Here is a 17,087-nt window from a genome sequence, read left to right as displayed (position 1 = left end):
ATCGGGGCTCGAGACAACTATCCCAAGGTTCAAGATGTCACCCAAGGAGAAAGCCCCAGCCACTATCCCGTGTACTGGCAAAGTGAAGAATGCTGGCAAGCGCAACTATGTCGGTAGATTTCCATATGCAACCGTCTGCTTCTCAGAAAAGGAGGGCAATTAAAGAGGGGAGAAGAATCTTTCTCCATTTCTCATTAGAAAATCTTGTCCACGAGTCTGAAAGCCTTGCCACGATGCAGTTTGAGTCCTTGTGACAAAGTCCATATGGGCTAGGGTGGCAGGGGGAACATTGAGCGTTATGAACTCTTGAGATTCCCGGAAACAATGGGCTTGGGGACAGGGAGGGAGCAGGTCCATCACTGTGGCTCGGGTCCCTGCCCCACCCAAGGAGCAAAGTGCACTCACCTGGGGGTGGGAGACAAGACTTGGGTGGCTTTCCCGGCAACCCTACCTGCCCTCCTTCCTGTTTACAGATCCACCAGAGCGTCTGGGCACCAATTCCGTTGGTGACGGAGTGCTATACAAGTCCCTTTAACATAACATCTGTAGATTGTCTGAAAGACTAGTTTAGTCCAGCGCAAAATAACGGGAAGCAGGAAGACAGCTGCCAAGAGTGACTGTAGCTGGACTCATCTCAAGTCGAGGGGTGGAGTGGTGTTGACCCTGAGGGGTGGAACGTTTGCCTTCAACTTGGCACATGAGATGGGAAGTGGGGTGCCCAACTTATTCCAAAAGAGTGCATATAGAAAGGTTTCCAAAAGCATCCTTTGACCTCCCGAGTTCTACACAAACAGGTGGCGGAGAAATGTAGTCATGGCAGATGTACGTGATTATTTCGTAAACGAAAAGATCGAATTCGAAAATGACGAATTCTAAATGCCAGTTACGCAATCACGCACATCACCCCTCGCCAGCTATCCCCCCCCATCCTCCACCCCCCTTGCAGCCATACTTGCCTCTGTAGCCGATTTACCTGCAGCTCCTCTGCACGGCTCTATCCCTGCGACGCGAGTTCCGCCTCCCCATTGAGAGGGGGACCTTCCGCCGCAGGGTACTCACCCCACCCCCTTTTTAAAAAACGTTATTTGTCCCCTGCATTCCTTTTTAGGGAAGCTGGGGACACCCCTGGACATTCAGATTTTTTCAGTTTCTCGATGGATACCAGTCCCGGCCACTGATGACAGGAGAACTGGCTCCTGTGCACAGCTGCACCATCTAGAGCAAGAGGGATTTAGCCTATGCATGGGGCTTGCAGACCCAATAGCAGCTGGAACTATATTCTGTTCTATGGTTGGCCAAGAGGTGATCGAAAAAGAAGCACCCTTTTCAAGTTGGTGTCTAGAAGGGCTCCTGTGAACTGAATCCACTTGGATAGGACCAAGGATGACTCGCCGAGGCTCAGATAAAACCATACATCTAGCAGTCCCCCCCTCCGCTGGTGGAAATTTCACCCAACCCTAAACACCATGGATGGGAACATTAACATTGATTGTTGCCGCATGGAGACGGTCTTAAAAAGGCTGAGGGTGCAAAATGTGCACCCGCCAGTAGCCATTGGCTTGTGATATTTTATTGGACATTTGTATGGCACCTATACACAGGTGTTTCCAGGCGCCACAAGACAAGATGGGGGCGAACGGGGAATTAAAAAAAAAAAAAAAATAGAACAAAAAAAAAAAATTGTTATATTGGCCTTGTGACAATCTTACTGTGCAAGTGCAAGAGGAGGGGGTAGTGTGAGAAGTGCATTAGTGGGAAACCCCCATGTGTCGGGGAGGAAGAGCGGTGGCCAGAAAGGACCAAGTTGGACTAGTCCGGGAAAGGGAGCCCGAGGGCATGTGCTGGGAGACTGGTAGGGGGTAGTCTGGCCCCTTTAAGACTCTGATTGAACCAGGCCTCAGTCGCAGTGGCAGATGGAGTTAAAACGGGAGGGGAAGAGAGAAGAGGAGAAAAGGAAAATCTTGAGAAGTTTCCGGAACTTATGAAGATCCGGCTCAAGTCTGAGGTGGGGACAGAGGACGTTGCAGAGGGAGGAGTCGGCCAAGGAAAGGGATCGACCTCCCACTCTGTTTGGAGAAACGTTTGACCTGCAGAGAGCTGGAGCCAGAAGGGCAAAGGACTCTGGCCGGGAGGTATTTATTGAGGGAGAGCTGGATATAAAGAGGTCCCAATCCACAGACAGCCTTGTGGACGATGCAAAGAGTCTTGAATTTGATCCCAGCCATCAATTGGAGCCAGTGGAGAGATTTTAGGGCTGTAGAGATGTGGTCCCTGGGCTTGAGGTCCAATAATAAGTCCCTTCAGTCCTATTCTGGATTAGTTGAACGGCAAAGGGAGAAAAGAGGCAGATTGAGGAAGAGGTTGTTGCAGTAGTCAAGCCTAGAAGGAACCAGGGTTCTGGAGACGTTTAGCTTCTGGGGGGAAGGTGAGGAAACAGGAAAAAGAGAATGCCCCCGAGGAGATGTAACTGGAAATTGGACTTCTTGGCGAGTAAGAAATTGCATGCTGTCGGTCTGTATAGAATGGAGGTGGCAGGGGACAGGTGTGCGGGATTCTTTTGGATGCATTCAGGAAACCAGCCCTTTCACTGGGCATCCCAGTGCAAGGGTTGCAATACCTTCCAGTGGGTGCCTCTGGGCCGCACAGGAAGCTAAAGAAGCCAGGGTTTCAACTTACCCACAGGAAGCTTACTCTCGAAACACACTTCAAACATGTCGTATTCTTCGGTGGTGAAGGCGAACTTCCCTTTTGAAGCATCTTCCTTGGAGTACAGGATGTGCCCAGCGGAGTCCGTTATCTGAAACAAAGGAGACAAAAGCAATTAATGGGGCACCATAGAGGTCTCCAAATGGGGGGAGGTGGGGTAGGGGGGGGTGGGGAGCACGAATGGCACAGCAAAGGAGGGCAGTCTGCTTCAAACTCCACGTCTCCAAGGTCTCTATTAGAAGCACTCTTTCTAAACTTGAAAGCTGTAACATTTATTTTTGCTTTTAAATCCCCAATAAAACATCAGAACTGGGTGTGAAGGACCTTGCCAACAATGCACGACAGCCGCTTCATCCTACGATGCTGGTGGTGATAGGTTGCCGTGGGACGCTGCTGCTGCCTTGTTAGCTGAAGGTTCAACACTGGTGGGCTAAGATATTGAAACTACTAGACTTTCAGAATCCATGGACCTACATTATCACTGCAAAACATTCTGGTAGCAGTTGCTAAAGAGAAGGGCACTACCAGACGCAAGCATTGCCAGAGCCGAGTCCTGCATTTAGATTATGGAAAGATCTGAGCAGAATGATGCGTACCATTTTGAAAGCCTGTGTGAAAAAAAATAGGTAAAATACTCACTATGGTATGTTTTGTGACAAGATATCGCGCACTTGTAAAGTATTCCTGGTTTCACTTTGCCAGAAAACATCTGGCTTCTAAAATGACCGACAGGCAGCAGAGACATTTTACTTCCCAAGATTCCAAAAGTTTTAAACTTCCAAACAGGCAGGCCATAGGCTCGACTAAAATGATGGAAATTGCTGCCCCATATATTACACCTGGCTTTCTCTTTCTATTGTGTAAGAGCATTAAGACTTTTAGCTGTTCCTTAAATAACGCTGTTTTACCTGTTTTCAGGATATTTGTTAATTCTGCTTTTCCTTCACTGCCTTCAGGGGAGATTTGTGCATATAAACACTCAAGTGATTTCCCCAGTATGATACAAACTGGTTAAACGAAAAGCACGAGCAGCAATTTGAACAAGATCACACAATTTGATAAAGTGGTAACTGACAAGTTCCCTGCTATATCTTACTTGTGGATAGTTTTAGCATTTGGCCTAGGCATTCCCTACACCTATTGCCAACTTACCAAGGATTGTTTGATATATAAGTGTTCGATAGTCCCAACGTGTATGACTATATGCGGTCCATGAATCTGGAACAGCCGAAGAGTTGGGAGCAGCTAGCCCAGGGCGGAGAGGTGCTCAGATCCAATGTATCGTACACGCCGTGACATGTATATGGGCGTTACAGAGTAGCGTGAGGGGCATGCAGACGGCCATCTTGCATTGGGAGCCTGGCATGATTGAGTGCACACGCGCCACATTCAGCAAGAAACGGTGAATATGCTAAATAGGCTGGAAACAAGGTTACCATGTTGCATTAACAGTCATAAATGTGTACAAACGAGAGCCGCTCGATAAAGGAGATGAATGAGGAACAAGAAGCAAGAAAATTAAACATGGGCGACAGATGCTGACTCCACAAGACTTATTATACATTTTTGTGCCCGAAGGCCTCAGTGCTGTCCCCCACACAGCATATCTGGTCAGCAGTGTTTCTTGGGCCCATTCATCAGTGCACTGGTATGCCTCATAGGCAATTACCATGGAGGTAATGCTTGGATTACCTACAGGTAATCTTCATTACTCCTAATCCTACTATTTCGTCACGGTACTCGTAATCTGCTTCGCCCAACCTACAAAGGACTGAATAGGCCTATATTACAAGTATAAAATAACCAAGGAATGCTGGGATACTGGGGGTATTGAACTCTCGGTTTAAGGCGCAGAGCGGGTTAGAAAGGGTTCCCGTTATGTTATGTTATTTTGCATTTATATAGCGCCTTATATACCATTGGTATGGTCTGAAGGCGCTGGTAGGTTGAACGCCCTCGGGAACCGAAGTTCAGGTCAGTATAGAGAGTAGAGGGAGTCCAAAAGTGCGTGTGCACACTAGGTATGTGTGCAGCTGGTGCGGAAGTCGAGTGGTAGCTGCTTCTTAGTTGTAGGTGTGGTGGTTGAGAGGTCAGGAGTATGTGTTTGCTCTGGTCGGTTTTACCCAGAACGAGTGTGGCTGCATTAGGCCTGAGGAGAACGCCTGGCTGGGGGGTGTGAATCCAGCAATGATTACTTAGAGTGATGTGGAGTAAGAGGGAGATGTGGATATGAGAACAGTTATACTGAATGGTGTCATAGTATCTCTGTGTTCTAGATGAGTGGTGGTGTAAGAGGGAGAGTAAGCGTGGGGTGTGGTAATGATGTATGTTTTCAAGTGTTTCCTTCATTCCAAAGCATATTAAGCATCGTCTGTTGTATATATTCGTCCGTTCCTCATATTCGTCCGCTCCACACATTCGTTCAGTCATTATCATCGTCTAGTTCACACCCTCGTACACTTCTAAACGCTGCTGGGAACAGTTCTGAATTCAACTTTCACAGAGAGGCCACTGGGTGCAACCCTCAAGTGTAACTGGGTATACTTCTAAAATGCTATTTGGTACACTTTTAAATGCAGATGGGAACCGTTTTACAATCAGCTTTCAGATAGGCTATTGGGTGCAGCTTCTAAATGCAATTGGGTGTATTTCTAAAATGCTGTTGGATACACTTCTAATTGCAAGAGGTTACAATTCTAATTCAACTTTCTGAGGAGGTGCGGGGTACAGTCCTAGTTGCGAGGGGGAACAGTTCTTAATTCAACTTTCACAGAGAGGCTATTGGGTGCAAACCTTCAGGTGCAACTGGGTACACTTTTAAATGCAAGTGGGAACAGTTCTAAATTTCAGCTTTCACAGAGAGGCTATTGGGTGCAGCTTCTGAATGCCGTTGGGTACATTTCTACATGTAAGAGAGAACAGTTCTAAATCAACTTTCTCACAGAGGCTAACCGGTGCAATTCCAACTCTAATTGGATACACTTCCAGGAGCAGGTGGGAGCGGTTCTAATGCGGGTGGTAACGGATTTAAATTCAACTTTCGCAGAAAGGCTATTGGGCGCAGCTTCTAAATGCAATTGGGTACAATTCTAATGCAGGTGAGGACAATTCTAAATTCGACTTTCTCAGAGAGGCTATTGGGTGCAGCTTCTAAATGCAAGGATGGTGCCTCATAAGGAAGCATTGGGATGAGGAAAAGTAGAAGTAATTAAGTACACTTAATAGGAGCATCCTTCTGCTCCTTTGCCGTGGCCACTGTACTGCAACAAAGCAGTCCAGCCTTTTGTTAATAGCATTATTCGGTATTTTGTGCGTCTAGTTATTATCGACATTAGTATTTACAGTTCACACAAACCCACCTTGCACGCCACTAATCAGGAGCCAATGTTACCGCATAATTACTCAGAACATACTTTCCTTTTGGTTTGCAAACAATCGGAGCAAATCGCTAACTATGCTACTAGAAACCATGTACTTCCAATGAGTAAATGAGACAAGTCACTAACACCCTCACCCAATGAGTAACCAAAATGGATGTTTGTGTGAACTGTAAACACCCCATTTCGTTAATGTCGATAATAAACTAGACGACAACATATCAGATTCTCCCAATACTCTAAGTGTACCTCTGCAAACCTACTTTGAGATGTATGCAACATGTGGCTGTGCGTTACTCACCCCTGCGGTGAGCTGGACCTTTACTAAGACGAGCGTTGCTACATGGTTCATCAGCCAAACCCCTTTCGTGATCAGCCCAACCTTTTATCCTATGTTTATCAGCACGTGAAGATCCAGACAAGACAACATACAGGAAATGAGACTCTGGAACAGTTCCGACTAAATAGAACGATTGTGGATTCCAACCGAGGCTGCGATACTTCAATCTTTGAAACCTTACCACCGCTAAACAAGGAAACGTAGCTATCCAACTACCCACCGCAGGAAATCACTTGCTATAATGAAGCCTCCACTTTCATTGCTCATCTTCTCCGCGTAAAATGCGTGACCATTTAGGCTGAGTAGTGTGGGTTCCCCCCCCGGCTTTTGACCCTGTTGTCCTATGCCCTGACCCAGAAATGATAAATGCATACACCATTATGTTTTCGTGGAAAAATTGGTGGCCGTAGGCCTTTTTTATTATATACAAAATTGACGCTACACACTGGTTATGACAACTGTACAATAACCAACGCTTTTTGGGCACCTCGTGTCCAGGGGTTGGGATGCCCCCCTTCCTTTAGACTCCATTTCGTTGCCATGTGGCATCCTTTCCTGGACACGTGCCGCCACACCTGAGGGGTTGCTTGTCTGCACCGCTCAGGTCCCCCCAAAACAGCGACCCTACCGCCACCCTATTTACAACCCTGTACCGCTAATGCTTGAAAGATGTTGTCCGAAAATCTCCCCCAGCCCTTGTTGGACAGGTGTACCCCATCCTGGTGGAACCAGTCGGGGTCGTTCTATGATAGCCCATGTCTTATAAAATGGAGTCCTGTGCTCCTGCAGTGCTTCTCTACTGCTTTGTTCAGTTTTTTCCGTGCCGTCTCAATAGCCTGCCTCTTGTGAGCCCCGTACCAGATTCTGCGGGTTATGATCTCTGACAAAGATTTTCGTTTTACCCCAGCAGTGAGCTATCGCCCTCAGTGATTCACATATGTTGCGCGTTAGCTCGCCCCGATTCGTTCTGACCAAGTCGTTCCCCCCGAGGTGGATGACCAAATACTCGGGCGGGTCCCTGAAACCAATCAGATCTGACAGCCTGTCGTGGATGTCTTCCCAATGCATCCCTGGGAGGCCCCACCATGAAGTTATTGTCCGTTTGAAATGCAAACCCTCTCTGTAGTCCTCGATCCACCTGCCTGCTCTTGTCACGAATGAATGGCCGACTATCCATGCTGACTTGTAGGGTGTTTTGTCTGCATGGAAATGGGAAATGAATCATATCATGCTTTCTCGCACATATCTTTTGAAACATTGTGATTTCCATCCCCCAATCCTCTTTACTCCCTCTGCCCCCAGGCCACCTGCCCATGCCGATGTGGCTGCCCCTATTCTGAAGGAGTGGGTCCCGAACTCTGCCTTGTCCCACCCCGCCTTTGCTATAGTTTTCTTTAGTACTGCCTGGAATTGATATCTGCTGAGGGCACTGCCGTTCCTATGTATCAATAGTTGGCCCCCTACTTCCGGGCGCACCTTGAGAAATTGTTTAGTGATGCACCTCGGGCAATGCTCTCTTTCCTTGATACAATTTAACTCTATTGTCCGCCCCCTCCCTTCTTGGTCTGTTTTAGACTTCCTTAGTAGTATTGCCATTCCTTCGGCCCTTATGCAGATGTCGCTTTTTGCTAAGCCATCCCCTGCCGTTGTGTTACGCGCTACTAGCTCTCCGACCCTTAGTGCCCCATAATATGCTAATGCAAATGCTGCCCTAAACAGTTTGATCTCGTAGCTGCCGTTACATGTGCTATACAGGAGTTTCAACAGTACCGTCATTTTTGCAAAATTCAAGGGCCTCCTGCTGTCAGGTATCTTTCCTTCTAACCTTGCCCATCCCTTCATTGCGTATCTTATTCGTGAATTTGTTGTCGGGTCTGCTATCCCGGCCACCCTTGCCGTGTATGCTATTGCCGCCAGATGTGCTGCTGCCCAACTCTTCCTCTTTCCTTGCGAAAAAGCGCTCCCCACAAATTTACATAACATTGCCACTGTGATGTCCCCGATCTTTTTTGCTCCCGTTTCTCTTAACACATTATTCACATGCTTTTTGCATTGCTCACCAGTTCTGTATGTTATGGCGTTTCTGGCCAACTTTTCAACTGTCTGCTCCTGTGGTTCCTCCTCCTCTTCTGAGCCAACCTTGTAGTTGACCGTGCTTCCTACCATTCTTCCAGAGGTACCCATGCCTTCTTTGGCGTGGGCGTTTTTGTCCTTCTTGCATCCGGGCGCAATTCTCTGAACCTGGCCCACTGAAAGCGAGATAAGGCGTCAGCGACCACATTTGCTTCACCTGCGATATGTCTTGCCTTTAAGCTGACATTATTCATAAGACAACTCAGGGTTATAGCCCTCATTATTTCCAGCACCAGTGGGCATGAGGCGCTCCCGTTATTTATGACATGTACTACTGCCATGTTATCCGACCATACTTTTAATTCTTTGCAGCTCAGCTCCTTTTCCCATGCGCATAGCTCTACCCATATTGGGAATATTTCCAACAATGTAATATTGCTAGTCCATGTTGCTTTTTGCCATGCTTCTGGCCATTCTTCCGCACACCATTCTGTACCTAGAATTCGCCGAAGCCGAAACCCCCTGCCGCATCTGTGAACAATACCCTTTCGTTTTCTTCGTTTATAGGTGTGCGCCAGATTACTGAGCCATTGAAGGACTTTAAGAATTCCGCCCATACCCCCAAGTCCCTTTTTATTCCTTCCCCAATCCTTACCCTATGGTGTCCTTCTTTGGCCCCTCTTGTCCTCTGTTCTACCCTTCTCTGGAATATCTTACCTTGCGGTATGATTCTCCCTGCAAAGTTCAGTTTTCCTGCCAGTGATTGTAGCTCCTTTACGGTAGCCTTGTTCCTCCCTTTTAAGTCTTTGATTTTACTTAATAAGTCTGCTACCTTTTCTTCTGGGATCCTGCATTCCCCCATTCGTGAGTCTATTTCGATGCCTAGGAATAGTATTGTTTGAGTTGGGCCCATGGTTTTTTCTTCTGCTATTGGGAAACCCCACTCTTTCGCCAGTGCTACGAATTTCTGCAGAGTATTTTGACATTGTTTGGAACCATGTGGCCCCACAAATAAAAAGTCATCCAGGTAATGTACTACCTGCGCCCCTTCACATTCTTTTGTAAGTGCCCATTGCATAAATGAGCTTACTTTCTCGAAATATGCACATGAAATGGCGCAACCCATCGGGAGGCACCTGTCCACAAAGTATTTGCCTTCCCACTGCATGCATAGCCACCTCTGAGATTCTTCTCTCACTGGTAATAGGCGGAAGGCCGACTTTATGTCTGCTTTTGCCATCCATGCTCCCTTTCCTGCTTCTCTGACTATGTGTACGGCTTCCATGAAATCTGAGTAACTGACTGACACTGCCTCCTTGTTGATGCCGTCATTAACTGAGGCCCCTGTTGGGTAGGATAGGTGGTGAATCAGCCTAAATTCACCTGCCTCCTGTTTTGGAACTAATCCTAGTGGCGAACATATGTACTCTTCGAATGGGGGGGGGGGGGGGGGGGAGGAGTGTAAGGGCCTCTGATCCTCCCTAGCTCGATTTCTTTGCTGATTTTCTTGGTTACCAAATCTTTGTTTGTTGTTTGCTAATGCTGATTTCAGATTTTTGGGCAGGTTCGTAGAACCGTGCCTGTCAAACGGGATCTTAAAACCTTCTTGAAACCCTTGCCTGATTGTTTCTGCCATTTCTTGATCTGGAAACACCCGTAGCCATTTCTCCATTTTTCCTATCTTCACTGGGGTGACCCCTTTCTCGCCTACCCTTTTAGTTCCGCTTCTCTGACCCCCTGTACTTATTGTATGCTGTTCTCGTGCATTTAGTGGTAATATGCTTCCCCCCCCACAATTCTCGCATTTGTGATTGAATTTGCATTTTTTCCCCCAGCTGCATGGCACCCCTTTCTCGAAATTTCTGCATTGTCCCGGCTGTGCTCTTGGACCCCCATTATCTCCCTTGCCACCCCCTTGTGCTGTTGGTGGTATGTTGCTCTGCCAACTTCTCTGTGCCTCGTACTGCCTGCTCCGATAATTCTGCTCGCTGGCCCTGTCGCGACTACTATCGAACCTCCTGTTGCTGTATCTGTACTCGCTCCTATAATCGTTGTACCCATACTGTCTTCTGTAATAGCTGCCTGCGTTTGACTGTTCCCTGCTGTCCCATTTCTCTTTTAATACATTAAAGATGTACAGATTGCAATTCTCTTCGTCCCACCCAATATCCGGGAAACAATCCATCTCTTTCCTAAACTCATGATCATACTCTTTCCATGCATCACCCCCAAATGCTTTGTAAACTTTCAGTACACTCTGCTGATAGGTGACTAACGATGGGCCGTCCTCAGGGAATTTCTGCAAAATGATGGAAAACATTATCTGGAATGCTGCTGTCCAATTGTCAAAGTTCCTTATTACTGCTGACCTTTTCAATAAACCTTTCGTCCTCCTTTATGTCCTCTTTTGCTACATCATGGCCCCTTTTCTGTACGTCTAGCAAGGTGAATATGTCTATCAACTCTTTTCTCCATATTTTTTCTTTAACTTTGTCGCTAATATGCCAGGCTTGCGCTTTCAATGACCACCCCTGTGCATCTTTGCCTATCGTGGGTCTCCCATACTTTGTCATATTTGTGGCTGGCTCAGTTACTGTTACTACTGCAGGTGCTGCCGTTGCTATAGGGTTTGGGCTTTGGGGTGGCCCCGGTGTAGGGATGTTAGCCCCGCTGTCTGTTGGCCTCTGCCCCCCTGCCCCCATACCCCCGCCTGCCCTGCCATCTGTATTTCTTCCCTTACCCATTACCCCTTTCTTTTTCACCCAGGCTCGCAGGTGGTCTCTCTCTTCATCCTCACTACTTTCCCATTCTGATCCTGTGTTATCTTGCTCTCTTTTCTTTCCCTTTTTGGCTCTGGGCGATATACCGAGCCCTTAAGCATTTGACATTCGCATTTAGTACTTTAATCATTTTGTTAATGTTATTTAATTTTACGATACCTTTGTTTTTCTGCTTTTTCTTAGGCCTCTCTGGTTCTTGCGACTCTTCCGTCACTCCTCTTGCCCTCTTCTGTCCTTGGGGTACCGCGGCTTCCTCGTCGCTGTCCGTGGAATCCTCCAGCAGCAGGGGCGACATTGCCCTAGCCCTTTCTTCCTTTTGCATCACTTCCAGGACCCATTTGGCCCCATAGTCTTTTTCCGCTTTTTTGGCCCATGTGCTGAATTCCTGTGCTCTTCTTATTTTTTCTTCCATCACTCCCAACTTTTTGCCTCTACTGGCTTTTCTCTTGTAGACTTTCCCTTAGTTGCTTGTTCCTCCTTTATAGTTTCACTGTTTGTTCCGACCGTTTGTTCCAGCTTATTCTTTTCCTTTTGTTCCGGTGTTACTTGTATCCTGGGCGACGGTGCCCCACGAGTAAATTTTTTTTTTGCCCTCTCCGAGGCTCGAACTTATGACCTTTAGTTTATGAGACTGCCGCGCTGCTTGGTGCGCTACGAGGGCTCTGCGCGAACCCCCTAGCTTCCAGGTACCAGACTCAACACTTACTGCGTATTCCGCCGCGACTGGCAGTATGTACTGCCGCTTTAAAGTATGTACGGCGTGTCCTTCGCCCCGCCCCCTAGGCGCGACGTTATTCTCCCGTGACCTCCGCGTGTAGTAGGCGCCTGCTTGAGCTCTCCGGCTCGGCGATGTGTTGCCCGGCTTCTCCCGCTTCTTCCGACCGGTTATGCAGCCTGTTCTTCCCTCCGCTGCAGCGGTCTTCTTCCTCCGCGGGTGTAGCAGGCTCCTGCTCGAGCTCTCCGGCTCGGCTATGTGTTGTCCGGCTTCTCCCGCTTCTTCCGACTGGTTACGCTGCCTGTTCTTCCCTCTGCTGCAGCGGTCTTCTTCCGCACCTCCGGCTGGTTGCAGCTCCGTATTCTCAGCTACGAAGCCGTCGGTTCCTCTTCTCGCCTTCCGGGGTCCCGCTCTTTGCTGCTGATGCGCCGCAAAGTCGAGGTGGTTCTTCCTTCTTCCGCTCCTCCTCGTCCTTTGTTCTTCCCGACGCTTAAGCCCGCAGAGGCGAAATTGACCGGGGAACCGAAGACACGGACTACGCCTAAGCCCGCAGAGGCAAAACGTATCCTTGTCCCCCTTTTCCAGGCCCTGGGAGCTTACCCGAGTGAGGTGAGCTCCTAACCTGATTGTGCCTTGGCCCCGCTTTCTTGTGTTACTTATACCCCTTCTCCCTTTTGTTGTGCTGATAGGAAGGAGCACCGGCCCCCAGTCCTCCCCCCCCTGTTCCTTTCACACCTGGTCTTACTTGTTTTGCGTTTCCCTGGGAACGCCGAGGGTGGGGGCGCCGCTCTGGCTGCCCCTCCCTTTTGTTTTCCCGCCGGTTGTCTCCCCCACCCCGCGCCTAACTCCCCAGGCCCTCCATCGTGCCGCACTTCGTGCAGCACGGGGCCTGTGGCAAAAGACTGAACGTGGCTTCCTGTCCCTCTACGCAAAGTCGTGCAACCAAGACAGAACCCCAGGGGGCAGTGCAAAATGGACAGCTTTTCAGATTGCATAGAAGCAACTAAGAGGTGAGAACCAGCTGCTGCTCCTACTAGTTGTAGACTACTGTCACATCGGATATTTCATTGTTGTGGCGTTCTGATTTCGATATAGCGTGACATCTTAATTGCTTTCCACGACCCAATGCCTGCAACCAGAATAGTAGTGGGAAAAGCTATAAGTATCTAAACATGGTCCAAGTGGAGGGCCGAGCTTTGAGGGTGAAGAGTGTTGTGCACAGTGGGTAAGAGCGAGAATGAAAGGTGTGTAAGAGGGCTCCTCAGAAGGTGATAATAGGGAAGTAGGTTTCCTTGCAGCCAAAAGGTAGTAGTGGGACACTTCGAGCATGCTGCTTGTCTAGGCAGAGTAAGGGCGAATCCTAAACTATGGGCGACACTGGTCCCGTTTGCTACTGTAATGTAGCAAGAAACTCCAGGCCATCCAGGAATTGTGGCATACAATTAAATGTATGCACAGCAATTAGTTCTGCCCACTGGCAGAGGAGGGAGGCGAAGGGCCTCTTATGGAATGTGCACATCCCCTTCCCCCAATGACGTCATGCATGCAACTTGCTTGCAGAGAAAAAAAGCAAGACCAGACCCACAATGGTTTGTAAGACACTGGTCGATCCACCTGGCATTGGCAGGGATACCTGAAAACCCCTTGAAGAGTAGTAGAGCACCCAACTAGCATCTAAGGGAACTTTGGAAGTGAGCACTTGCTCCATGAATCGAGGGTCAAAACAAAGTTCCAGATGCCCCACGGATCAATGCGATCCCGAGAGGCTTTCCTCCCGCAGCCTAAATGGCCACAGTAAGACGGTCAGTGAGTATGCTGATGCAGCTGTAGCTTAGACACCCCCACTCCGGGACGGGAAAGCAGGTCCACTTAGCCCCAAGCCATGGGAGCCAAGACCGTAGACACTAGGAGGTAGAGGAAAAGAGCCCATCACAAGGCTGCAGAGCGACTGGTAGTGATCCTTCATACCGAGGGCATGCCCATCTGGCAAACAAAGCAAAGCCAAGAGGGGCACGGCACGCGCTCACAACCGGAAACGAGGCTGCGGGTGGGCTCAAGCCAAGAGCAGGCTTGTTTGGAAGCAAACTATTGTAGCACGGTTAATCTAAATCAAGCGTTCAGGCTCATCTTCCTTCTTAGGCAGGCACGTTCAGTGATGGCATAGTGAGTTTGTGGGCTCTTTCTTCTGCCGACCCCACCACGTTAGACAGGCACGTTCAGTGATGCCACAGCGAGTTTGTGGGCGGCTTTGGAGCCTATAAATAAATGCACATGTCTTCATGCACTCTCTGAAAGTCAGCCCAAGAGTGCACGAAGTGAATGAGGTCAGAAGCGGCGGCGGCCAGCGTGGGCAGCCCGTCACGGGAGCCGTACAATAGCGCCGTGGGCAGAGACGGGAAAGCCTGTCGGCGTGCTAAATAGGGCCTTACCGTAAGTGCCTGAAAGTGAGCTTTGTGCCCGCCCCCGCAGACACAATATGGCACCCTTCCATCTGCCGACCCGAACAATGCGGCCGGGGTGACATCATGCACCCCGCAGTGGGCCCCTGCCAGGAAGGCCACGGCGCCGGCCGGCCCTTCAACAAGAGGCGCTATTGTGTTCCCGTGCACCGCGCAGAAGGGCTGCAGGTGGCGCTGCGCCCTCGCAAGCCGGAGCCCGGAAGAGGACGCGATCAGCAGTCACAGGAAGCAGGCCGGCCAGCTGTGTGCATCCCCACGTGCGAGCACCCCTCGGCGTCCGCAGGAATCACACCTTGGGCTGCACACAGGAGCCTACAAGCAAAAAGAGAGCCAAGTCTTCAAACATACACAAGCCAACACCTTCCACTTCTGTGCGCACAATCATGTATAGACTGCCAACACCCTACTTTTCTTCCCAACTGCTTTCGAGTTTTGAACAAGTTTCATTTACATTTTAACAGAAATAGTAGACATTACACAACCAAAGCAAAGCCCCTCACAGAGGGACACGATGCATAAAGGATAAACGTCGAAATAAGGCTGGGCCTGTTACAGAAGTGGAGGATTAGGCCGCTGGTACACAAAGGGAGGCCATACGATAATAAAAAAAGACCAAATGCAATGGGAATTAGAAGAGTACTCATTTACAATACTCAGAAAATAGGGGTGAAGCTCTGTTACATATCAGTTAAACAAGTTACATGATACAAGAGGAATACATTAAAGATACTGTAGTTATGTGCGAGTGGACTCCAGTATATACCCTGTAAGCAGCCCTACAGATATGGGGTGTATTGCTCACTTTGACGCCCTCAAATTAGGTCAATACTCCCATGAAATTAAAATAAATGAGGTGTAAAAATACTACCAATAAAAACTGGAAACTGACACTTCGGACCATGTGCCCCTGCTTTCACTCACACAGCTCCATGGATAGGTTTGGACCAGCACTGCACATAGTACCACAGAAATAAACTACTGATATAACTGCCTGATTTGGAAGGAGAACAAATGTATCTTAATTTTTATGAATAATTAAGTGCAAAGAAATAATTACCAAATATGTTTCTTATAACATTTACACTTGCTTATAAAATACTCGCATTGGGAATTAGACTTACATTTTGACTCCCATTATAAAATAATGATGCTATGTGGCGAGTTCAGGGGGTGCCTAGCCCCTGCTATGTGGAGAGGTCAGGGGGTGCCTAGCCCCTGCTATTACCAGGTTTGATTCAAGGGGGCTTGCACACTTCGGGGAGTGGGCTGTTGGAAGCGGAATTGGTAGGGAGCTCGTTGATGCAATTCTCCCAACTTTAATGTTGCATTTGTATCCTCACATTTTTTTCTCATCTGAGACACAAGCATATAGTGTTATGCCAAGCTATACGGTTTGGCGGGTCTTGGTTTTTCCAGTTGCTTTAAAACACTGAATGGCTGCTGCTAATAGGGTGTCGGGTAGAATTGTCCGTTTTATATTTAGGATTTTATCTCTACATGTACAGAGTACTGATGCAAAGTTCTTTTAGTGCCAAATTTGGGCCAATTTGAAGAATAACCAAGATACATTTTGTTATTTCAGCCCAGAATTTGGACAGTCGAGGACACGAGAAAAGCATATGCTCTTGTGTGCCCATTATCTGGCCTTCTTTGCATCGCCAGCCATTTGCATTGGTAAAAATGTTGGCTTTATGCATTTTTTTCATCAGGGTCCAAAGTGCCCTATGTAGAACGAAGAAATGGGTTTGGGTTTTGCTAGCCGATCTGGATGCTTTCCCTAACATTTTGTGTTGCCATAGGTTCGAGTCCCATATAATGCCTAAAACTTCTTTCCATTTCTTAGTAGTTTCAAGTTAGTCATACCGTTTTTATTTTTGTAGTGCACTTGGCTTGTTAAGTGTCAATTTTAATGTGTGTGCTTTAATGTGTGTGCTGTATGAGTGCGCCGGGTGGGTATTTATGTTGTACTTACCCTAAGTTATCAAGCTCTTTAGAGGGAAGCCCATATTTGTCTTGAAGATCTATTAAAATTAGAGGGGCGTTAACTCCCCAGATTTGGTGCACTTATTTTTCCATCTATCCAAGAGTCCCAAAGTAGATTTTTTGTATTGATTGTTAGAGCGGGGTTACACCAAAGTGAGGCAAACAAAAGTCGATCTGTTTTAACCTGATTCACTAAATATTTTTACTGCAGAGAACAAACTAGGGTAGGTTTTGTGCTCCTTTGAGATACTCATGACGATTCTGCATACTAATGGTAATGGGTAGGATATGGCGTCCTCAAATTCTAACCACTTAGGGAAATTCCAATTGTCATGTGGGGTTTGCTATATAATCTGGTGTATTTGGGTCCAGAAAGTTTGACCCCACCTTGGTCTTTGTCAGCCTGGAGTTTCTCAATGGAGGTTTCTCCTTCCATAAAAATGGGGAGGGGACAGACTTCACTTCTTTGTTAAAAAATTATTATTAAAAGGGGATTGGGATAATTGCAAGAGAATATTATCGGTGCAATCGTGTCTAATCTGCCCCACCAGGATACACAAAAGGGCAACCAGGTTTCAGTTTTCTTTACATCTCCAATATGGAATTTCGGTTATGGTTGTGTCGATGTTAGGGGAGAATACCCATGTATTTGGT

The 17,087-nt window shown here is 47.8% G+C and overlaps 1 protein-coding gene across 1 annotated transcript in view; it reads right to left on the bottom strand.

Annotated features, from left to right (window-relative positions):
- The window catches only part of TMED10 (transmembrane p24 trafficking protein 10), a 52,152-nt gene that overhangs the window by 14,180 nt on the left and 20,885 nt on the right, over positions 1-17,087 (bottom strand). The window contains exon 2 of the mRNA XM_069638051.1: positions 2,677-2,797. Within this exon, the coding sequence (XP_069494152.1) occupies positions 2,677-2,797 (121 nt within the window). The remainder of the gene's footprint in view (positions 1-2,676; positions 2,798-17,087) is intronic.

Source organism: Ambystoma mexicanum, chromosome 14 (genome assembly GCF_040938575.1).
Source record: "Ambystoma mexicanum isolate Mex_15411 chromosome 14, UKY_AmexF1_1, whole genome shotgun sequence".
NCBI classification, from domain to species: Eukaryota; Metazoa; Chordata; class Amphibia; order Caudata; family Ambystomatidae; genus Ambystoma; species Ambystoma mexicanum.
This window is presented reverse-complemented; position numbering and strand designations above follow the sequence as displayed.